Genomic DNA, 24049 nt, shown 5'->3' with positions numbered 1-24049 from the left:
AATGTAATGTTTGCTTTCCATTCTCATCTACAATGGGTTGCCTTCATCTCCTCTCTTCTCCTTTTATCCCTCTCGTGTATAAGCGGAGCGTCGAATTGAATGAACGTGAAGCTTGGATTTGAACGAACATGAAGCTTGGATTTGAAAAATTCAAAGAGAGGTCGAGAAACACTTTTTGTAAAGATGTCAGGTAATTCTAGATCAATTTCCAAGCTATCCCTACAGATGATTCTTGAGAAAGGATTGAAATGGCTACTTGTTCGTTTACGTTCGAGTCTTGTAGGCACTCAAATTTCTCCAAATTCTCTTGTGCATGACCTAAGGGTGTCAACAATAGGGAACAAAAAATATTAGAGCGTGAATCCATCGGTAGGTTCAATAAGCTATTGAATCGTTAAGACCAATTTGAATGATGCGATCCGTTCAAGTGAACCAGCTATGTCATCATTTTCAGTCCGTTCAAGTGAGCCAGCTATGTCATCATTTTCAGCCTCTTTCTAGTAACCTTGAAACTGCAATCTTGTAGATGATGAATGATACGAAATGTGTCGTAATCCTGTCATCGATTATTTAGATTTAAGAAGGTTTTATTATCTTTTTTTAAGATTTTAGATAATTGTCTTCAAATTGTTGGTTACAATTAGTTAGTGGTCATCATGGTATTAATGACCATGAAAGTCTTTCGATTAACATCCGATATTATAAGTTCTATTTTATGTTATTGCTTTGTTTCTATTCTAGCTTTCTCGAGAGCTAAGTTTTTAATTTGTAAATTCTTGCGTTTATTCTAGCTTTGTCGAGAGCTAAGTTTTAAATTTGCAAATTCTTGCATTTATAACTTGCATACTAGAATCACTCAAATGGTATAATCAAACCTCTTGTCAGTGATTCAAATCACGAGTTTAGAAACGAATTTTCTTTATTATTAATCTTGGTCATTACTAGGTTAATTGTCATTAGATGTTTTTGTCAACTAGAGTATTAAAAAGCTCAGTAAGTCGTTAATTTCACCTAAGAAAATTTTCGATATCTTTTCCATCGTCTAAGAACTTTCTCCAATCATAGCCACCTTAGGCTATCAATCAAATTTCAACCGTCTACATCGCCCTAAAGTCGAGCTAGACGAGTTATGCCTTAATAATATGACAAATTCAGTTCAACCCAAAAATATTTTTAAGTTAATTCATGAACTAATTCAACCCGATATAGTTTTCTTTCTAAGATGAGTTAAATTGATCAAATTTTTTCAGTCATGTCAACATCTCTACCAAATGGACTTTTATATATAGTTTAACTCACTCTATAAAATATTTCTTCACGAAGCATAGTATACATCATGATTCATATCAATACGAGGCTCGAAATTTTTTTAGCAAACACTACATTTGTTACATTAAGTGTTGGAAATGCTAAAAAGAAAAAAACACTATCAATTAATCAAAATTCAGGGTGAAAGTATCTTACAATGTAATTCAATAGTTCAGTTTGTTTGGTTGAGCTGAATAATGGCATCAAAAAAGAACTTTTCATCTGGTTCAAATTGGTCTTCAAGATCCTCATAGCTTTGTTCTATTCTCAAGTCTTTGACCACTTTTAGAGCTTCCTGCTTCATTGGTAAAATAGAGAAAAAACACTAAGATGAACAGCACTTCAAACGTTAAGCAAATGAATTCACTTCTAGTGTTTTTATAATGGGAAAAGTTCTATTCTATTATATTCCAGTCATGTCACAGTTCTAGTCACATTGTATCATAGCATTGATATATGATATCTTTTTCGGTCCAGTTCCTATTTCGATATGAAAATCTAAAAAAGTTGTCATAGAATAATCAATGAATTACCATAAAAAGAGAAGAAGAGGATGTTTTAATTGCTTTTAAATCCTCTATACTACCTCTATCGATGCGGCTCAACTCTACTATGGAGGAAGATGATCAAAATATGAACTCTGTCCATATTTGTAACGACCCAAACCCACCGCTAACCAATATTGTCCTTTTTGAACTTTCCTTTTTTAGTTTCCCCTCGAGGTATTTAAAACGTGTCTGCTAGGAAGAGGTTTCCACACTCTTATAAAAAATGTTTCATTCTCCTCCCCAATCGATATGGGATCTCACAATCCACCCCCCTTCGGGGCCCAGCATCCTCACTCGCACTCGTTCCCTTCTCCAATCGATGTGGGATCCTCCAATCCACCCCCCTTCAGGGCCCAACGTCCTTGCTGGCACACCGCCTCGTGTCCATCCCCCTCTAGGGCTCAACCTCTTCGCTGGCACATCACCTGGTGTCTGGCTTTGATACCATTTGTAACGGCTCAAGCCCACCACTAGCAGATCTTGTCCTCTTTGGACTTTCCCTTTCGGGCCTCCCCTCAAGGTTGTTAAAACGCGTCTACTAGAGAGAGGTTTCCACACTCTTATAAAGAATATTTTGTTCTCCTCCCCAACCAACGTGGGATCTTACAATATGTGTATCTATGTGCAGAAAATATCTACTATGAAGTGAAAACATTTTCACTATTTTAACGTAGATTTCAGAAGGCTCCACTCCGTATGCTAAAACAATTTCTAGACTTGAGTTATTAATTCATCATATAGGACAGGGAAAAACATGTAAATGGATTCAAATTAATTAAGATTATAAGATCAAAATAACCCCAGCTCGAAACCAGAATATGAAAATGGCAATTATATCTCTACCTTTTCCACATATGCAGCAACAGTAGAGTTGATAACTTCCTTAATAACTTGTTTGTACACCTTCGAGGGTCCGAGTATCTCTAATAGAATTTCCCGAGGTATCTGTCGATAACAAATGATGAACTCGTCATTATTCAGACATAGTCAATAGTTGCTTATTGAAAACCAAGAGATTGAAAGGAAAAAAACTTACATTCGGCGTCTTTCCTGACATTCGATGAAGAACAGCATTATTCAAGCCCAATGAAATGAATTGGAAAGGATAAGAAAAATGAAAACATTGTGAGAAACGAATTAAAGAAAGCGATTTTCTGATTTTTAGGAGTCGTTTAGTAACGTTTTCATTTCTCTAACATGAAGACAACACAATCAACTGTAACCTTAACCATGCGCGTAAAATATACAACAGCTCGGCCGAAAACAATGGTGCTAGCAACATTATTAGATTGTTATTGATAAAACAAAAATGAAAGCCATGAGCAACTCGAATAAGAAACACGCCTCTGGATATTACCTCCTTTCGCTCTTCTAAAACCGGGAATAGGCTGCGCTTTATCAACCATTTCATTGAACACATTGTCGAAAATTGCTCGTGTTTTAGCTCCAGAGACCTCAATACAAATCTGGTTGCAAACTCAAGAAAAATCAATCAAATAAATAAATAAAACATGGCTCCTGAATCTGCATTGAACTTACAAACATTACCATTAGTCTTTTATGATTTTTTTCAATTCTTTTAAACTAACTAATGGATAATCAATGGCAAGGACTAGACATGTTTTTAGAGACTAAATTGAATGTCTAAGTGAAGTAACAACAAACAAAATATTTGAAAGATAGTAATCTGAGGATTATAGACATAAGGAACCTAAGAATAAAACTCACCGTATTTCATACCTTTAGTTCTTTATTCTCATTGATATTAGTAGCTTTAGTGACAGAGAAGTCTTCAAACTGAGAAGAAGAAACACTCACATCTTCTGCTCACAATAGAATTAAAGATTTTAGCTAACATAGTCCTCGTATAAATGGAAAATATTGAAATTGCTCTTCGAAGAGACGAGCGTTTTAACCTGACAACGCAGCACAAGCAGCTGGAAGATATCTGTTACTTTTACTGTAAAGTGAACAAAATAATTTTTATAATTAGGAACGTAAGCAACTCCTACTTATCATATTCTTAATACTTTGAGAAACGAACCCACAGTAAATCATTAAGACGTTAGGCGTGATGGTTTGAGAAAAAATGAAAAAAGAGGGCATACAACAAAACATCCCACAAAAAAGGAGGAGCCCCAACTAACTAAAAAAAGGCTTCAATCCAACAAAATCATGCCAATACCATAATTACAAAGGAGACTATAAACAGATGTCCACAAAGAGGCATTAAACCGAGCCCCCTCCCGAAACCTCCTCCCTAGATCTTTCAACCTCATTCTCTCAAATCAAATATCTCAAGCAATAGCAAAGAAGCTCGCTTGCCACAACACGTGGCCATTCTACAAAAGGGCAAACTCAAGAGGACAGCCTCAATCATAGAGAGGCAATCTCTCCTCCAAGTGAACCGCACAATGAAGGGCCTCAACCATAGAGAAGCAAATATTACTTCCTCCCTAATTATTATTGATAACTCACTTACTAGATAGCTTGCTAGTTTCTGAATCGATAAAATATTAAATCCATGGCCTATCTTTTTCGGGTTTTAGTAGATTTAACAAAAGGAAAATGGTAACTTCCTATCCAAAAATTTGATAACAACCAGTTGCCATTTGTTCTTGTAATTATGTTATAGTATGTTTCTGCTTTTTGTGGACCTTTTTTGTAGTTTACTTTAGATAAAAGTTGGTTCGATCATCCACAAAGAAAAACTACATCCAAAATTTAGTTATGATCTTGATGGCGAATTGGTGGGATACTCCATGTTAACTTTCTATTTCGAAGTGACTAAATAGCAGGACAGGATGTGAAGCATCCAGTTGAGAAAAATGAGGCAATTCGTGAGCATTCATATATCCAGATTAGAAGTCAAAATTTCTTAGTAAAGAAAGTCTTTTATGAGTTCATATGTTCCGTAAACTTTGATCGTCAACCAGTCAGCTTCATCATATAAAAGTAAAGTTCAGAGTAAGTCAATTAGATGCTGAAGTCTTCCTAATCAGGGACACGACTAACTTTCATAATTTGGCTTATACAATTCTTTGGAACATATAATTTGGTAAAATTAAATAGAAATTACCTCACAGAAATTTTTCTGCTGCCATATCCCATTTGACTGGGAAAAGACACGCTTATGCTGGTGAGATTTGGAGTAAAGCAATCTGCTGTCTGCTTATGATATATAGCCTGCAATTAAGAAAGAAAGTTGAATAAGAATGAAATAAACTTCAGATGAATATTAACAGACAAACTATAATTAGAAATAAAAGAATCAAAAAAAAAAAAAGCAAAAAGAACAAAAAAAAAATGAACCCTAATACGAACCTAACCCACAAAAGAGCGTTTCTAACTAAGACCCGACGAAAATGTAGCAATAAACCACTACATAACACTTGAAATCCATCACTTTAGACGACCTTTCCGATTCTTTCCTCTTCAAATATTTTTCCCAGAAAACCAACAGCTCTGTTAGCACAAATTGTAGTTGGCCAATACATAATACTTTGTGTTATATTGCTTGCTACCTCTGTTCTTCCTTGCTCACTCAATATAGTCCAGTAACAAAATTAAAAAAAAAGTTGCATCTATTTATCATTGAATACGGAATATGATTCTCTGAAAGTTGATCGGTAAATGGAAGATAAACATAAATAGAGCCGGAAAGAAGGAATGATTCACCTTGGGGTTTGCCGAAAGAAAGAAGTTCGTAGCGGCTATTTGCATCGTCTCTCTCGTCGCTCTTATCCACTTCACCGAACTCAACCTTCGTTTCTTTCAGACAGTGGTTTTCTGTACAACCAGATATACGGCTCAAATTTTCTACTTAGTTTAAATTTTCAACAAGTTTTTATTATTATTATTATTATTATTGCTAAATTAATAAAAATATTTTTTAACTCGAAAAAAAAAATTAAAAACTTTCAAAAATAAATCAAAAATATCTTTAAATAAATAAATACATTTACCAGGAAGAGATTTATTTCCAATCTTTATTCCGTCGTCATGTTCGACGTCACTCAAATTTCTGTCCATATTCATTATATATATTTATTAAATGTAAATTGAAATCTTAGTTTTTAGAAATTATATTGAATATTATATTATATGTTCGATATTATTGGTTTTATTACCACGGTTTGCATTTTTTAATTCAAATTATATTGAAATTTTGAAATTATTTCTTAAAAATTTGAAATGAATTCCTCGCGAATTTCCCATAAGGAATCCCTATTCCGTTCCTTACAAAAATAAATGAAAAATTTTCCAAGAATGGAGATTGATATATGAGGCAGGGATCGAGATAAAAAATTCTATGTCCTCGTCCTGTAGACATCTCTATTTTTAACATTTAATGATATATTATAGGTACATACTGTTATACTTAAAAATAATTCAATTATGATATATCTAATATATGCAAACATGGTTGATAAAATATTACTAGTTACATGCCAATTTATTAATAAATCTATTATTCAAATACACATCAAATTATATTTATTAATAAATCTATTATTCAAATACACATCAAATTATATTTATTAATAAATCTATTATTCAAATACACATCAAATTATATTTATTAATAAATCTATTATTCAAATACACGTAAAATTATTGTAAGATTCTTATTATCCAATAAAGACCAAAAATCGTACCTGCAACATGATTTTATTTCGAGTATTTTGATATATGACTATCATTGTTTACTTTACAACGAGTATATCAATGATGCAAATACATCATTGCTACATTAATATGGGCATGTCTTAGTAAATAAGATACAAATTATCATCCTAATAGTCTATAGTTTAATTCTCCACCTTGGCTAATGTTAAATAAAATCATTGGTACACTACATTTAATCTATATAATTGATACACTTTATATTATTCCCCATCTTTACTAGTCCATCGTAGTTTTCAACGAGATATATTTCTCCCTTTACCAAAAGTGACTGAATCGTACATAAAAGAGGTCAAAACTCACCAACACAATCTCACTATAAAAACAATGAACAAGGATTTGAACGGGAGAAAACCAACATCGATTGAAGAAACACAATGAATTGAACCAAACCAGATCAAACCAAACTAACCGCTAATCAAACTGAACCTAAAAATTAGCAAAAACTAGCTATCCGATCTTGGTTGAACAAAGCAAAAACTATGCTTCAATTCAACCAAAGGAGAAGGAAAAGAAAATGATCTTATTTTTATCCCAAACATATTTACAAGAAAGTATTGCTTCATTAGCTTTAGCTTATCTTCAAGGGATAGGTGACAAAGATTAGAAGAAACGAATGGAACAGAAAAGAAGCCCTTCCTCTGTTCATTAAAGCTATCTCATTTCTCTCACTACTCATCCTTCCCTCTTCAGTAAACCCTTAAGTTTCTTGTGAACTTATGATCAAAGGTAAAGAATCCTTGCAAAATCCTGAAGTTTCTGACGAACATAGGGAAGCTATAAGAATGATTCTATCCCATATATCTTTCCAAACCACTTCTTTCATCATAGAAACCCATAACTTACTATATAATGATGTTTTAGTCATTGGTTGATAAAAGAAGGTAATCGTTTCCTTTGTCTACTTCTTCTCTGCAAAGCTTTTTCAGAAGCAGGAATTTTTTAGCCCTATACATTTAGATTCAGCCCAAATGGTCAGTTTATAGTCAATCAATATGCCATTCCAAGCATCAAATCAGCAGCGTTACAGAAGCAGTTAGATTGTATAATCGTTCCTTTTACATTAGATCTGTATTGCACAGCCTGAAGTGTTTTTTCCCCCCTTCATGGTAAACAGAGTGAATACATCAATTCACATAAACTTTGACATCTTCTCTTTTCCCACCTTCCAAAGGTTTTTAGGATGTCGACAAATTGGTATGAATCGGGTTTCAATCCATTCAAACCGATCGTGACCAACAAAACTATAACTATTATTTCCATTTTATATAAGAAAGTGGGTATTAAGACTTCATTCTTTAAAAGATAAAAGGTGCTTCATCCATATCCATACTAACTTAGGTAAAGCTCAATTAGTTAAAGCTCAATTAGTTAAAGCATATATCATTGAGAGAAAAAAGGTTAGATTGGTTTTCATTATAGATAGGAAAAAAAATGATCGGGTTAGATACAACGTTGTTAGATGATAAAGCGTGTAAACAACAATGTGTATAAAATTTTATAAAAGATCAGTCAAACTTCTAAAGGATTTTTTAAGGAGTAAAAGATTAGACGAGGAAATCAGTTATCTTTCCAACTATCCTTGACATTGACAAAATTAGTGTTCACTCACCTCTAGTTTTTTGGCTGATAATAGTTTCATTCAAATTCTGCATTAAGTTTTTTACCGAGATTAAGAAGGGAAAAAAGTTAGAACCTTAAATTGCAGAAGATCGCTGCTTAACCTTCTCTTTCAGGAACTGCAAAATATGTTCACGTTTCCAATTATCAATCCTGCAAAAAAAAAGGGGAAAAATGTTCAAAAAAAAAATTTTCACCTTATGTGTGATATCGAGATTATCAACGGTCATTACAAAATCTATATCCTTCTATACACTATATTAACCTCCTCAAACATTCTTCATTCACTTGATTTTGCTCTGATATATTATATGTGTGATGCAGACAGTATAAGATGGGAAAGTCTTGGCGCTTCAGAAGTTACCTAATGCTTTCTTTATGTTGGCCCTCATCATCCAGCAAAATCAGCTTCGGTGGAGAGTTGAAGGTATATTGAACATTAACTGAAGGGAATTGATCCTTTTCTTCTTCAATGAAGCCAACAATTTCAGGATAGAAGACTAGCTTCCTCATGCAGACCTCCAGCATGGCACCAGAATAAGTTATCTGCAGTCAATGAACTTGGCTTTCATCCTTTGTCAAAATAAATGAAAAGACACCCACATGCATATACTTATGAAATACAACCAACAGAGTACTGAACTGGGAGATTGAGAGGATCAAAATTCTGGATGTATATGAGGCATTTCTCCCTGGGACATCCTTTTCAAGGTTTTAACAAGACTTTATTGCTAGCCATCAACCTAGTTTTACTTTTTTTCTTTTTCTTTTTCTTTTTTTTTTTTTTTGGAATCTTTGGTGCGAGTGTAATAGCAGAATTTTCAAGGACGTTTCTTGCATTTTTAGTGTTTTTCTTTAAAAAAGAAAAAGAAAAGAAAAAGAACTTTCATCGAGAGAAATAAAATAATATATGGGGCATATAAAAAACAAGCTCCCAAAAGGAGTTTTCAACAACCTACAAGAATGAACACCAGTCAAAAAGTACAAGACTAAACTAATAGTTACAAAAACTCCAAGTAATGGACCTGCCAGACCCTCTGAAGATCCTACTATTCCCCTCAAGTCACAAATCTCACAAGATATCAAAGGAGCAAGCCTACGACAACAATCTTCCTTTATCTCGAAAAGGAGAGTTCATCAAGATCTCCTTTATCATAGAGCAGTAGTCCCTGTAACACCATGGAAGGGTATAGGGCTAAGTGGAAAAGGGAAACATACTACTAGCCTCTTGGAATAAGTAATTGTCTCATAACGAGTGTGGAATATCTGACCAGAAGTTTGAAACACTGATGTAAGAAAATTAAAATACTATGGATATGTACCTACGGTAATTTACAAAATAAGGGGAATTAATAGGTTGCATTGCACATCCCTTAAATCACCTTTTTCTTAAAATGACTTAGTTTCCCTTGTTTACTGAAACCTTATTTTGGACCATAGTTGTGATAATTACATAAAAGCAGAAATTGTTAGTCCTATGTAATATGTTAAACTAATGTGTTTTCGATTGACATCTCTACCACAGGGCCGTACAAGCATTCAGTTTATAAGTGTGATGCATTAATCACAAATGAAATGGTAAGTTAATGAAATTTGTGGGGGAGAAACAAGATGTCATTGATTCCCCTTCCATAAATCAGCAAATTTATAACATTTTGCATACCTTACTTGTGGCATCATCAGAATCCTCCGTGCAACATTTCAAACAATCCGTCACTAATTCTGCAGTACAAATCTGGGCATGAGGATTGCGTGTAATATTAAAAACAATAAATTTCAAAATTATTGCATAAGCTGACACAAAGCGGTTACAGATTTTGCATACTATCACTTCTTTTTTCTTCTGGATTTTGGATAAAAACTATTTGAAGTCCTTAGCAATCCGCAAATCCAGCGTTGCCAGAATTGCCAGTGCAACAATCACTGAATTCATCATTAGAAATTACATCTTTTGACATGTTTACGTAAAACTCATTTGTAAACTTACAAATTCTTAAACTACCATATCATTTTCTTATTTTTTCCGAAAAGTGATGTTTGGGTGCTATTTTGAAAAGACTGGCTACTGCTATTGTTTTTAAAACTATTTTCAAGAACTATGATTGGGAGAAGAGACAGGGAGCCTGTAGGATTTTATAAAGTGCCCTTACAGTCTAATGCGTGGAAAACAATTTTCCTAACCAACTTTATAAGCCTCTTCACATTTAGCAAATATGACCACTTTGGAGACTGTTACAACTCCTATTCTTTTAGAGTTGTGATCACATGGCACATAATAAATGCACTTGAAATCAATATTCACAAGAAAGAATGTCTTTAATTTAACTAAAACAAATAGATGTATGTGAAAACAAAGCTAAAAAAGGGTTTGGAAAAAGGTCCAAAACCCCGTTCGGCCTCTAAAATTATGCTGGGGCTTAACAATCAAAAAGGGTGTGGAAAAAGGTCATTGCAAAAAATAAAAAGAAAGTAACCAAAAGGAATAACACTAACAATCACTAATTGCATTCAAATCACGACTTATGAGAAAGACATGATACATAATTTCTGAAAAACATAATCAACAAATCACAGAAGAAACAAGATGATCTATCGCTTCAAAATGTTGAGGACTTCTTTCTTCCCACAATTCAATCTCTGGACGCAGTTTTGTAATCTCTTGAAAAAACTTGAAAAAAAGATAAATTATCACATCAGAATTTCAGAAACCATCTTCTTCCCTAACAAATTCTCGGACAATCAAGAGAAGAAGGACCCTAAGTCTGTCTCTCAACTCATCACCAACATATCTTCGAACAAAATAAGAACTAACATTAGCAAACTCTATCCACAATACTAAGAAATTGATTCAAATATCGAAATTAAAGCCAACACTAATACATCCAGACTACAACAAAGTAATCCGGAAATCCCAAGTCTAAATCAAGCAAAAAAAGATCCGTAATCAAACCCAACACAAGATGAACAATCAATCATTCAAAAGAACGCAGAAGATCAAGAAAATAAGCGAACAAAATCATTAAGCTGCTCCGAATTCACGAGAAATAGTCACGAAAATGGAAGAAATGCAATAACAAAGATATAAATTCGAAGCCGAATCAAGAATGCGTATAAAAAAAAAAAATTAAAAATCCAGTGAATCAAACGCATCACCTTGATCTTTGATATATTCCGCTAAAGTATGACAATCGGAACAGAGAGCAAGGCCTGTGAAACCTAGATCCTCACATTCCCTCGAGCTGAGTTGCTCCTTTGACCAAGCTAACGGCATTGACGCAATGAAAATGATCGCCGTCGCCATCGTCACCATTGTAGCAGGATTCTTGACACCTGTAAGAAGCTGCATCTCTGTGTTCGCCCGGCGACTGTGGGTGAAGAAGCAAAGCCTCGAGACAATCAGAAGAGAACACTCACTGAAAAGACCAATTCTTAACTTCAAATTTAGAGTGATATTTTTCGTTATTTTGATCCATTGAGTTTTTTATTTTTATTTTATTTTATTTTTTAAAATTTTATTTCACAATTATTGGAGTGATCGAGCCACACGCACCTGCATGAACTAGTTATAGTGGTCGCTCAGCACGGAAACTGGTTTGAGTTGGAAACGACAGTCTTGCTCGTTTGGAGATTAGACAACTTTTTGCATAGTCGGTTCGTTTTACCATCATCAACAAGGTTCCATTTCTGTCGAACATCTTGAGAAAAGAGCCCGCTAACTCCACTCACGTTCCTTCTTTTGTCATTTGACCAAAACCGATAATATTACTCTTCGAGCTTGGGATATAATATACCTTGGTCATTAGACGTTGGTCGTCATTTTTGCACTGGAACAAGATGAATCATTTGTCTTGGAACGGTACAATTAATCCATCGTCAAATTTCACGTTTCCAACGAGCTTCTCATCAAACTCCTTGAACTTTGTTCAGTCTCTGGCGAACTCTTCGTTGGGCCATTACGATCACTTTTTGGGCTTGGGCTCAAAGCTTTGGCCCAATGTTTATTATTCTTGGATTTTGGGATGATTTTTTTATTTTTTTTTATGAAAGAGGACATTTTAATTAAAATATGAATATAAGTTTATAAATTTGTATGTATTTATTTTACAAATTTGAAGGGTAATAAATTCAAATGCCAATAATAAGCTCGTACTCTTTTAACCACCAAAATTGTATATTTATTCTCGGTAATTTAAAAAATTTACAATAAAATTTTAAACGTACTTTAAACGTTTTTAATTAGTTCTTAAACATTCAACTCTGCTTGAAAAGTCCACGTCGTACAGCATACCATATGTAAATAAGATCCCGTGGTAAATGAAATCTCCATTTAATCGCACATTAGAAATTGACTTATTAAAAACACATAATAGTCAAAGTCAATGGCCAAAGTCTAAGGAGTATCTTTTATAGTTTTTAGTTTTCTTCCAAACTGAGTAACTCGAGAAATAAAGTTAAGAAACCATTTTTAAAATCAAGATCGGGTAAGATCGCCCTAACATCATCCTTCACGAAAGTTATTCCGTGGATTTTCTTCATGAATCTGAGCTTAAATTACTGAAATTGATCAAGAAACGAGGAAGTTGTAAACGTAGGTATTATGAATTTTTTATTATGGGTTTTATCCATATTCGGGCTAGCTGATCATTAGTTCAAGTGATAGATAGATTTATATCTCTGTCTCCACATGCATAAATGAACTGAGATATGAATAGGGTGCTAGAGCTAGAACAGTTTCTCAACAAGATTTAGACGTTTTCAGTAGACCAAGCATACAAGGATCGTGAGAGGAAATCAGAGAACAAAATCTTAATACTCCCGAAACCAGATTAGCTCCAAGAGCTAGTTAAGAGAGTCGTTCAAATGAGAGTTATATCGTTAAAATGCTCTAAAAGAACCTAGTTAACGTCCACCACAGTTAAAAAAGATCAAGATAATATTTAATATTTTAAGACAAAGTCTGCGTCTGTAATGCTCGCATGTTCTAAGACAAGGTCTGTAAGCATTATAAAATATAGAGAATTGAACTTGAAATTAATGTTATGGGTTCACGTAGGTTGACTTGGATTCAAATGGCAAAATCAAATTTTTATTAAGGACAAATTGGTGATACGAGCCTAAGTTAATCAAGTAAGTGGTCTTACTATCGGCATGGTTATATTTGAAATTGACACGTGCCCAGTGGTTCTGCACGTGTCATCTATATTGATATGTGTGAATTATTTATGGAGCGATATGTTTATGATATGATATGTATATGTTATAATATGTGAATTGTATGATAATACTTATGGGACGATGTGTTCAATGATATGTTTGAGATAGGATACGAGAATGATGCACTAAATGTAATGTAATGATAGAAGTAAGATATGTTCATGAAACGTTAAGGTTAGGTTACGTATCGAAGTGCTATAGATATGAGAGATTAATAAAAACGATATGGTCAGGTCGATTGATAAAAGAATATGACTAAGTTATGGGTAGAAAGGGATATGATTATGATAGATTGATAGAACGATAGCGTTAGGATATATTCTTGTAACGATATGACTAAGGTATGTTCATGTAACGATATGACTATGATAAATATAAGAATATTAAGGCTATGATAAGTTAGGAAACGATATGACCACGAGGTGTTTACGATATGATATGATTATGATACGAAATGTGAATGACAGATATATATATATATATATATTTTTTTTTTTAATTTTCATTTTATTTGTAAAAATATTCACTATGTTTTCGGGCCATTTTAATTCGCAATCTGTGCTCCAAAAATTCTCGAAAAAAAAACAAAATGGTTATCGAACAAAAAGTAGGTAGCAAATTTCACCTCTACACGACATAATAGAAGAGCTCTCGATAGAGATGTTGAGCTGACACCTATCTCTTGGATTAGATTGAAGCATTACTCAGTCAAGATCATCGGTCTGTTTCATTAATTCATAAATAAAAAAATTATCAATAAACTTAATTTTCAAAAAACAAAAAAAAAACAAAATAATTATCGACTCATTTTCATTAACGAGTAAAAGTACGTAGCAAGTAATCAAAATCATCGGTCCATTTCATTAATTAATAAAATATTATTCCATAGTTGGAAGTTGGAAGCCGGCATTAAGCATACTAAATAATAATAATAATAATAATGATAATAATAATAATATTAATAATAATTATAGTAAAAATTTCCAAAAATAGGGCGGCATTGTGTGGTGGCAAGTGCCTAACTGGGTCAAAGGTCCAAATCGTGGGGGTCAGTATGTAATTATTATAACTTCGGGGGTTGGTAAATGCAAAATAATAGTGCCAAAAATAATAATAAGGACAATGAGGGGGTAACATTAAATACATTAGAAATACTATTTTTTACCATATAATATATAATTATTATAAATATCCAATAATTTGATTAAGAATTAAAATAATGTAAAAAAAAAGAAAAAAAAAGTCAAAGAGAAACAAGTGTAGATATAAAAATGGATGCGTGGGAGGTAAGTAATTAATATAATATTATTCACAACTCATATTTGACAAAGTCATACAATATAATGAATAATAATAATAATAATAATAATAATGAAAATAAAATAAGGAATTATATAAGCTTTGCTATTACTACAAGATCGGTGATTTGATTGCGTGACGGCATGAAATTAATAAGATATTAAATAAACGAGAATCATAAGATACATCAAATCCATCATATTATTTGACCATATATAATGTGTTTTTTTTTTCTTTGTTTATGTATTCATGCATTCACATTATTATGTTTTGGAAATTTTAATTCCATTGCCGTTATTAATGATTTATCTTTTTAACATTTATATAAATATATTATATTTTCAAAACCCGTCTAATTTGTTATGAAATTAAAATGAAATAATAATTTAAAGATTTTAGACCGTCAAAGTAAGCATAGTTTTGCTGTAATTGAGATATACTATCTATTTTAAAGTTAGAGGTTCAAATCTTCGTATAACCTAGTAGGCAGTGGCTTGGTTAAGGGAACCCACGGGAGCTTGTGGACCTGAACCTGGGTGATCTATCCATGACCAGGATGAAGCTTAAGTGAAATTAAGTGGAGGTATGAATGGAATGATATTGAAGAATCAACGGATGAATTGTGGTTAGGGGTGAAAAGGGTGTTTAAAAAAATGGAAGACCTAAAAAATTCGATTAACCCAACCTAACTCGTACCGTTTTGGATGAGTTATGAATTTATTTGGGTTGAATTGAGTTTAAATAAGTGAAAACAGCTCAATCGAATTTATTGTTAATTTTAAAATATACATAAATTTATTTTATATATAACTCTTTTTTCAAAATATATATAACAAATTAAAATTTTACTTTTATTAAAATAAAAAATTTAACAAACTCAAATAATCCTAGCAAACATAGCCCAAATTATATATAGATGAGTCGAGTTAAAAAAATTTACGATCTAAATAATTAAATTTTATTTTAAAAAAAATGTCTAAACCCGACCCTAAATAATAAAGATCCTAAACTGAAGGATATTTAGAGTCGGGTCAACAAATAATTAAATAAATAATAAATATATATTTAATATATATATATATATATATATATATATATATATATAATATTGATGTTGGTGGGTGAGCACGTCAACTTAGTAAGAAAGAATAAGGAAAAGTCCAAGTCCCCACCGAATAAGGTCGTATGACGTGGAGCAGGGGATTATTTAATATTTGGGTTTGTTTCTATTCCCTAACCATCCATATACTGTGGACATGCCCATTGTGTGAACCCGCTCCAAGTGCCCACAAACGTTCAAAATCACTTAACTATGCTTACCAAAATGCTCTCGTCACGCTAATTTTAACATTTTTTTTTTGCTACCTACCTACCTATCTACGTCATCGTCGTATACTACTAATTAGTATTTAAAAATGTTCACGAGGTTAATGAAGGTAGAGACGGGATACTACGACATGCATTTAGTGTGAAGATGTAAGTGCACAGAAACGTTCAAAATCATTTAACTTTGCCTAACAAAACGTTCACCCTAATCGTCATGCTAATTTTAACTTTTTTTGTTACCTACCCACGTCGTTAATGTATACCACTAATTAGTATTTAGAGATGTACACAAGGAGAAGCCGAAAAGCCTAGATTTCTCTTGTCTTTATCTCGTAAGAAAAATTTTATTTATTTTTGTAGTGGTGTAAGAATGGTAATTTTTTTCTATTTTTGTATTTTTTTAAAATATTTTTTTTGAAACATTTTTTTTAATTATTTTTCAATATAGTTCATATTAAAAAATATATATATAATAACCTAACATAATTTTTAAAAATACCAAATTTCAATATTACAATATAATTTTTTTGATTAAAAATAATATATAATTTTATCTTCCTTCTCGACCCTGAGTGTTTGTAATTTAAATGAACATTTCTATTATGCATTACATTAATTAAATAAGTAAAAACTATATAATTAAATAAAAAAAATTATAATTAGCGTATGCTCGCTTACTCAAAATTAAAGATTCAAATTTTCGTATCTCATTTTAAAAAAAATACTCATACAAGTAATTAATATAATAATATTCAACATAATTTTTACAGACTCAAATTTCGATATTACAACATAGTTTTTTTACCGATAAAAAAATAATATATATTTGAAAAGTGAGGTAGGACAAGGTCGGGATTGGAACAGATCAATCTCTTCTCACTCCACGTTTATTTTTTTTATACTTTCTCTACCCTATCCTACTGAGAGCTCTCGTATAAATAACATTATATAATAAAATAAAATTAAAAAAAAAAAAAAATCCCTCGCTATATCGTTGGTATTATAAGTAATTAATATAATAATGAGGGAATATTATTTATTGGGGTTGACTTGAGGAATTAGTTGAATAGAATGTAAGAAAACTGGCACGACGAACACAAGGATATTTATAAAAACACCATATTTATGAATGTAATGGGAAGGGTAGGGAGGTTGGGTTTAGGCTGTCCATATCAGTGCGCATGTGCTGTCTGATTGAGCTCGAGATTGCTAAGGTTTAAGCTCTTGTGTGTCTGTGTATAAAACGAGTGTCTGTGTCTGTGTGCGTGGTGGTCGGCCTTCAACAAACGAGCGGCTAGCTTTCTCACCTTTCTTTGTCTCATCATGTGGAGGCTCAAGGTTGCTGATGGTGGTAATGACCCTTACATCTATTCCATGAACAACTTTGTCGGACGACAAATATGGGAATTCGACCCCGATGCTGGCTCCCCCGATGAACGAGATGAAGTTGAGCGTGTTCGTAATGAATTCACTAAAAATCGTCTTAAGGGCTTTCCTAGCGCTGACTTGCTCTGGCGTCTTCAGGTAATTTTCATCTCTAAACCTTTCGGTGCTACTCACTTCTTAACTAGTGTGATCGTCGATGTGTTGAGATGGAGATTTGAATTTCGATACCTGGGTTTTCTTTTTACTCGGTTTGAATTTTGAAAACTGACGTTTTTGTTTTTTTTTACTAAAAAACGTATTGAATCGTGAACTTTTACTAGTTTATCTCGGTCTTGGGTTGGCGTTAACCTACTACCTAAGATTTATATTCATATTTGTTTTTTTTTTTTCGTCTTTTTTTTTTTCCTTTAATTATTATTTTTATTATTATTTGGATAATAATCACTTATTTTTATTGCCCATAAATTACAAAATAATTATAAAAAGACTATATTTCTCATCTCTAAAGTTTGGAATTGATCCCTAACTTTTCAAATTCCACGATTTTAATGTTAAAATATTCAACGAATAAAACTTTTTATTAAAAAATATACTTTCTATTTTTTAATTATTAAATTAAAAACATTTTTATTGTTTTTTTCCCTTTTCTCTCTCTTCTCTCCCTCCTTCCGTCTTCTACTTTTTTTTTTTTTTTTTTTTTTTNTTTTTTTACGTCATCGTCGATCAGTCCACCGTCGGCGCTCGTCCTCTACCGTCGTCGTTGCCCAGACGCGCCGCCTCAGCCCTCCCTCTTTCTCGTTTTCCTCCGACGCACAGATCTCCCTCCTCTTTTCTATCGCCTTCAGAGCGCCAACCTCTCTATTCATTATGTTTTTTATAATAAAAAACGGGAGAAGGAAGAGAAGAAGAAGAAGAAAGATCGGAGAGGAAATTTAGGAGGGGAAAAGATTTACAATCGTTCGTGAGAATCAGTATCGGCTACAACAAAATCATTTAATTAGAAAAATTAGAAAAAGAAATGTATAATTCTTATAATTTGGTTGCAGCTTCTGAGGGAGAAAAATTTCAAGCAAAGTATCCCACCGGTGAAGGTTGAAGATGGAGAAGAAATCACTTACGAAATGGCGTCCGATGCAATGAAGAGAGGGGCGTATTTCCTGGAGGCCATACAGGCGAGCGATGGACACTGGCCCAGCGAAACATCGGGGCCACTATTTTACTTATGCCCTCTGCTCATTTGCATGTACATCATGGGTTTTATGGATTCCGCTTTCAGTCCGGAGCACAAGAAGGAAATGATGCGCTACCTTTACAACCATCAGGTAGCTATTAAATTCAAGCTTCATTCGCTTTTACTTTCAGTTTTCGATAAATGCCCTAGGATCATGTGTTCTTTGCTTAGATCTTTTCCTTAATTAGCGAACCTAGGACATGTTGGAGACTGGTTAAAGGGAAGATCGAGGTATATAAGCAAGAGACTGGCATGAGATTTGATCAAATTGGACAATATCATAATATTGTGGATGTTCGTTGTCTTATCACGTGTTATCAAAGCCATACCCTTATTTAAACTTAGTTATGTCAATAGTGATTCAAGTGTTGAACAAAGAGGGAGCCTCAAAGGTGTCTTTGTGAGCCTTGAAGGTGTTGTCGTAATATGACTTAGGTGTCCGAACAAAGAAGTTGTGAGTTTTGAAGGTGCGTAGTTATAGCGAAGATCCATGGTAAAGCTCTATTGAACTAGCAATGTGCTCGAAAGAAGAGAGAGCCATCTAAAATAGTGTTAGATGGATAGATGACTATTTAAGGAGAGACTCGATAGTGTACTTTGTTCGAGGGGAGGATTCCCACATTTGATTAATGTACTTATGTTCGCAGAATGAAGACGGCGGATGGGGATTACACGTCGGTGGGCACAGTAACATGTTCTGCACGACCTTCAATTATATCTCTCTACGTTTACTTGGTGAAGAGCCTGACGTTGAGGCAGTTGCCAGAGGCAGAATCTGGATCCGTGACCACGGCGGCGTCACCTCCATACTCTCCTGGGGAAAGACTTGGCTCTCGGTATGCATAGTTTCTGGTTCATATCCTTTCTGTTTACATTATTATTAACTAACCATTGTTCTTTAATTGATGGGTTGAAGATATTAAACCTGTTCGACTGGTCTGCTAGCAACCCCATGCCTCCTGAGTATTGGATGTTTCCCACTTGGGTACCCATTCATCCATGTAAGTTCATATCAATATCAATATCCACATAAAGTTCATATGAATGAATACTTAAATTTACATGAATATGTGATGCAGCTAACATGATGTGCTACACTCGAATCACCTACATGCCCATGTCTTACTTGTACGGCAAAAGGTTTCAAGCTCCTCTAACGCCTCTTGTTTTACAATTAAGAGATGAACTTCACACCCAAGCTTACGAGAAAATTAATTGGAGGAAAGTTCGTCACATGTGTGCTACGGTACAACCATAATCTATGCCTTAGTTAACTATCCTCTGCATAGTATAGTGTATATATATGTATATAACTTAATTGATATTGCAGGAAGACCTGTACTTCCCACATCCCTTTGTCCAAGACCTGCTTTGGGACACTCTTTATATGCTCAGTGAACCACTCATGACCCGCTGGCCTTTCAACAAATTGATTCGCCAAAAGGCCCTCGACGAAACCATGAGGCACATTCATTACGAGGATGAAAACAGTCGCTACATTACCATTGGCTGCGTTGAAAAGGTTGAATTTGGGTTAATTCATGAGTTAGTTCATATGAATGCAATGATAATCTTAGTTAATCTGGATTTTTGTGATTATGTACACAGCCGTTATGCATGCTTGCTTGCTGGGTTGAAGATCCCAATAGTGAGTATGTGAAGAAGCATTTTGCCCGAATTCCGGATTACTTATGGATGGCTGAAGATGGCATGAAAATGCAGAGTTTTGGTAGCCAGTCATGGGATGCTGCCCTCGCCATGCAAGCTCTGCTTGCTTGTAATATCACACATGACATCGGGTCTGCGCTTAACAATGGCCATGAGTTCATCAAGAACTCCCAGGTGCGTGATAATTAAATGCTAGTTAGCTGCCCTGCCTTGCCCTGCTCTGCTCTCCCTTGACTTATATATGTGTTTGGTCAAATATTGAAGGTTAGAAACAACCCTCCTGGTGACTACAAAAGTATGTTCCGCTACATGTCTAAAGGATCTTGGACATTTTCAGACTGTGACCATGGATGGCAAGTGTCTGACTGCACCGCCGAGAACTTGAAGGTGTCCTCCTGCCTTCGAATTCCATTTTCATTCATTATTTGGGTTCTGGGTTTGGCCATTAACAATGAAACTTATAAATTTCTAGTGTTGCCTGCTACTTTCGTTGCTACCACCGGAAATAGTCGGTGAGAAGATGGAACCTCAACGCTTCTACGATGCTGTCAATGTCATCCTGAACATGCAGAGCAAAAACGGAGGCTTACCAGCCTGGGAGCCAGCGTCTAGTTACTACTGGATGGAGGTAGCTACACTCATGGTTAATTCATTATTGATCTCTCCATAACTCCATCACATTCCTCTAATATTATGTTGTATTTTGTTTAGTGGCTGAATCCAGTGGAATTTCTTGAAGATCTAATCATCGAGCACCAGTATGGTTTATGAACATTCTCTTAAAGTTCTGGTTTTGTTGAGAATTTTATCTTGTTATTTATGGTAATGATGAATGGTTCACAGGCATGTGGAGTGCACCTCATCAGCGTTGCAGGCCATACTCTTGTTTAGGAAACAATACCCAGAACACAGAAAGAAAGAGATCAATAATTTCATCAACAAGGCGGTTCAGTTTCTTCAGGACATACAATTGCCTGATGGTTCTTGGTAAGGCATGCATTAATACATAAGCAGCATTTGATCTTGTTTTTAATGGTGAATCAGTGACAGAGCTGATATGAACAAAATTACCATTCATTGCATAGGTATGGAAATTGGGGGATTTGCTATACTTATGGAACGTGGTTCGCGCTTAAGGCGTTGTCAATGGCGGGGAAGACCTACGAAAATTGCGAGGCGCTTCGTAAAGGTGCCAATTTTCTTATCAAGATACAGAATCCAGAAGGAGGATTTGGAGAGAGCTACTTGTCATGTCCTTACAAGGTAACCACATCCATATTTATCAGTCAAATCCTAGCTTAGGCGTTTATGTAGCGATAGCTTAGAACGATGTGGTGATCCAAATTTTTGTTCTATAGAGATATATACCGCTCGATGGGAAACGATCGAATTTGGTGCAAACAGCTTGGGGCATGATGGGTTTGATAGCTGCAGGACAGGCAAGCCCCCTACACCTCTCTCCCTACGACTAATCGGCAAAAGAATTTTTAAAAACAAAATACTAACGGTTTCCATTCAAAACAAACACAACAGGCGGATGTAGACCCGGGTCCCATTCATCGAGCAGCCAAGTTGTTGATCAATTCTCAAACTGAAGATGGTGATTTTCCTCAAGAGGTGGGTGCCATGTTGGTTCTTCGTTCTAAAACATACCCCTAATGAATACAAGAAGGAATGGTTACTTAATTATGTTGTTAAACATGCGCAGGAAATTACTGGAGAGTTCTTCAAAAATTGCACCTTGCACTTCGCAGCATTTAGAGAAGTTTTTCCTGTGATGGCACTTGGAGAATACTGTAACAAGGTGCCGTTGCCTTCCAAGAAGAACACTATAAATTAAGGTTTTAAATTAGACGACAAATATATTATGTTCTTAAAGGATCACATGTAATATAATAACTGTACTTGAGCACAGTTTTTAGTCGCCACATCTATGTTTCTTTTGCAACCTATTGTTTTGTTTTGGTTTGGTTTTTTTTTTACACTTGGATGTATTAAAACTTTAGCTACATTTACGAGCACAAAAGATTTGCTCCAAAATTAAATATTTGTATGTGCATTATATTTGCATTCATTTATGTGTATTTTAGAGGATGTGACTTTGTTGAGCAAATTTTTTTGCCTTATTCACTTTGTTTCTTTTCGCTCTTGTGATGATTATGATGATGAAGGACGAGATTGATAATAGTACTTCCTATCACGACGATTTTCGAGGTTTCAAATATCAAATACAAAGACGAACCGGGACAATCCCTTTTATGAATTCTTAGTTTCTGAACACTTCCTTACCTCGATTGACAATCAATGAACACTTGAAAAAGAAATGAGGAATAGGGTGAGGCTTCTCTCTAGGCTCCGGGAAGTTCGACGTAATTTTACAATTATTTGAGCTTCTAAGAAGGCCTTGAAGCTCTATGCGGTTCTATTACATGTCATAAACCCTATTTGGGTCTGAAAACTGTTCACTGGGTTTTAGCGTCGCATATCTCCTATATAGTGAATCTCATCTCGAGGTGAACCAATTTTTGTTCTCATACTTAGTAAGCTTGCATAGGCACAATAGTGAACTATCGATATCGTCTAGATACATCTATATAAAGTTAACTAGTGACCCTTTTACAAGAAAACCATACAGTCAACGTTTCGGGGAGTGACCTTGCGTGCTTGCCAGCTACTCAATTTACCCATGTGGTCCCTCGCCCCTTCTTAGGGCGTGTTTACACTATAGCAAGCCTGTTCAAAGAGCCCCTTACAATTTGCATACATGCTAATGACATTCATCACGTTAAACTGGTTATGTATCCCTCATCCCCTCCCCCGGACAGTTTAAGCTTTGGACCCATTTTTACACATAAAAGTAACTCCTCAAATTGTCACGATGCGCCATCCTATTTGACCTTGGTCAAACTCGTATGTACGGTTTCTTAGATGCCTGCCACTTAGTAAGGACACTACTGAGTCTGAACTAGGTGACACCAAATAGTGCTATTGAGGTATAAAAAAAAAGAAAAAAGATAGACGATCGAAGTTTGGTGATACCATTCACGCTACTAGCGGCCTCGTATGCTCTCTTTAATTTTCTTAAGTATCATGAAGGTTTACTAGATTTTTAGGGCAACTAAGCCATTTATATTTCATCCTACATAGCTCAAGGCTAGCTCCTCAAGACCAATCCAATTTTTAGGAGCCTTAAAGTCTAGACCTCTAGTCGCCACTCACGATCCTATAATACTCGGTCTACTATAAACGTGTTGACCTAGGTCAATATGAAAACTGCTCTAGTTCTAGCACCCCAGTCCTCAATAACATTCATGCATGCTTATTAGGAATTTGAACCGATAGCCCAAATCACAGTTTCCACATGTATTACTTGATGAAAGTTTGAATGGCTACTTATATGGATAAAACGTGCATTCCTAAGCTAGTTTTTCTACGTGTTTAGGGGCTCCAAATTTTCTGAAATTTCTCTGGGTGAAAAGTAGTTGAACGAGTGAAAAAGCTCACCTCACATGTCTACACATGTACACGTGGCTTCCTATGCACGGTTTGGTGGACCAGGTTAGGTCAACTTGGGCTAGAGCGGGTTGCGGTTTGGGTTGGTTCTTCATCTCTCTTTGATGGTACAACGTGTCATAATTGCACTATTGTGACAGCGGTTCAACAATTGTGCGACACTTGTTTTAACCTAGCAAGTCAGCTATGTGAAAATCGAACTTTATAGACAATCTAAACATATGATCAAGCCTTGAGTCACGTTTAGAAT

At 34.5% G+C, this 24049-nt stretch overlaps 3 protein-coding genes across 7 annotated transcripts; 1 reads left to right on the top strand and 2 right to left on the bottom strand.

The window, feature by feature from the left end:
- Window positions 1-1308: 1308 nt before the first annotated feature.
- Window positions 1309-5674, bottom strand: LOC111456053 (trigger factor-like). Of its 2 annotated transcripts, none has more exons than XM_023097774.1 (8): window positions 5535-5674; window positions 4936-5042; window positions 3773-3816; window positions 3597-3679; window positions 3214-3322; window positions 2893-2906; window positions 2700-2801; window positions 1309-1606 (listed from the first exon to the last, which is right to left on the bottom strand). In XM_023097774.1, exons 1-8 carry the CDS (start codon window positions 5577-5579, stop codon window positions 1481-1483), a joined length of 630 nt encoding a protein of 209 aa, XP_022953542.1. In that variant the 5' UTR covers window positions 5580-5674; the 3' UTR covers window positions 1309-1480. The 2 variants fall into 2 exon arrangements, with proteins under 2 accessions (XP_022953542.1, XP_022953543.1); XM_023097775.1 differs by having other exon boundaries at window positions 1311-1603.
- Window positions 5675-8017: 2343 nt separating this feature from the next.
- LOC111456577 (selenoprotein F-like) lies at window positions 8018-11621 on the bottom strand. The gene is made up of 4 exons (XM_023098504.1): window positions 11316-11621; window positions 9826-9884; window positions 8527-8708; window positions 8018-8315 (listed from the first exon to the last, which is right to left on the bottom strand). The coding sequence occupies exons 1-4, from the start codon at window positions 11506-11508 to the stop codon at window positions 8240-8242; spliced, it is 510 nt and encodes a 169-aa protein (XP_022954272.1). The 5' UTR covers window positions 11509-11621; the 3' UTR covers window positions 8018-8239.
- Window positions 11622-17092: 5471 nt separating this feature from the next.
- Window positions 17093-22360, top strand: LOC111456356 (isomultiflorenol synthase). 4 transcript variants are annotated; one of them, XM_023098182.1, is made up of 15 exons: window positions 17093-17525; window positions 18434-18709; window positions 19266-19454; window positions 19535-19619; window positions 19698-19864; window positions 19949-20140; window positions 20227-20460; window positions 20551-20673; window positions 20759-20914; window positions 20998-21044; window positions 21130-21273; window positions 21372-21549; window positions 21645-21725; window positions 21820-21903; window positions 21995-22360. In XM_023098182.1, exons 1-15 carry the CDS (start codon window positions 17325-17327, stop codon window positions 22124-22126), a joined length of 2289 nt encoding a protein of 762 aa, XP_022953950.1. In that variant the 5' UTR covers window positions 17093-17324; the 3' UTR covers window positions 22127-22360. The 4 variants fall into 4 exon arrangements, with proteins under 4 accessions (XP_022953950.1, XP_022953953.1, XP_022953952.1 ...); XM_023098185.1 differs by lacking the exon at window positions 17093-17525 and adding an exon at window positions 18064-18344 and having other exon boundaries at window positions 21995-22235; XM_023098184.1 differs by lacking the exon at window positions 17093-17525 and adding an exon at window positions 18064-18348 and having other exon boundaries at window positions 21995-22235.
- Window positions 22361-24049: the final 1689 nt, after the last annotated feature.

Source organism: Cucurbita moschata, unplaced genomic scaffold (assembly GCF_002738365.1).
Source record: "Cucurbita moschata cultivar Rifu unplaced genomic scaffold, Cmos_1.0 Cmo_Scf00018, whole genome shotgun sequence".
Taxonomy (NCBI): domain Eukaryota; kingdom Viridiplantae; phylum Streptophyta; class Magnoliopsida; order Cucurbitales; family Cucurbitaceae; genus Cucurbita; species Cucurbita moschata.
Note: the sequence above shows the minus strand (reverse complement) of the source record. Positions and strands in the feature narration are given on the sequence as shown.

What these genes read in the sequence shown, in the direction of transcription:
- LOC111456577 (XM_023098504.1), bottom strand. Translation starts at nt 11,508, where the DNA reads ATGCAGCTTCTTACAGGTGTCAAGAATCCTGCTACAATGGTGACGATG. An exon ending in GGAATATATCAAAGATCAAG is followed by an intron (nt 9,885 to 11,315) that starts GTGATGCGTTTG and finishes TTTGTACTGCAG; the next exon opens with AATTAGTGACGGATTGTTTG. An exon ending in CTGATGATGCCACAAGTAAG is followed by an intron (nt 8,709 to 9,825) that starts GTATGCAAAATG and finishes CATTGACTGCAG; the next exon opens with ATAACTTATTCTGGTGCCAT.
- LOC111456356 (XM_023098182.1), top strand. Translation starts at nt 17,325, where the DNA reads ATGTGGAGGCTCAAGGTTGCTGATGGTGGTAATGACCCTTACATCTAT. An exon ending in GGGGAAAGACTTGGCTCTCG is followed by an intron (nt 19,455 to 19,534) that starts GTATGCATAGTT and finishes GATGGGTTGAAG; the next exon opens with ATATTAAACCTGTTCGACTG. An exon ending in GATCTAATCATCGAGCACCA is followed by an intron (nt 21,045 to 21,129) that starts GTATGGTTTATG and finishes AATGGTTCACAG; the next exon opens with GCATGTGGAGTGCACCTCAT.
- LOC111456053 (XM_023097774.1), bottom strand. Translation starts at nt 5,579, where the DNA reads ATGCAAATAGCCGCTACGAACTTCTTTCTTTCGGCAAACCCCAAG. An exon ending in TGCTTGTGCTGCGTTGTCAG is followed by an intron (nt 3,680 to 3,772) that starts GTTAAAACGCTC and finishes TATTGTGAGCAG; the next exon opens with AAGATGTGAGTGTTTCTTCT. An exon ending in TTGCTGCATATGTGGAAAAG is followed by an intron (nt 1,607 to 2,699) that starts GTAGAGATATAA and finishes TTACCAATGAAG; the next exon opens with CAGGAAGCTCTAAAAGTGGT.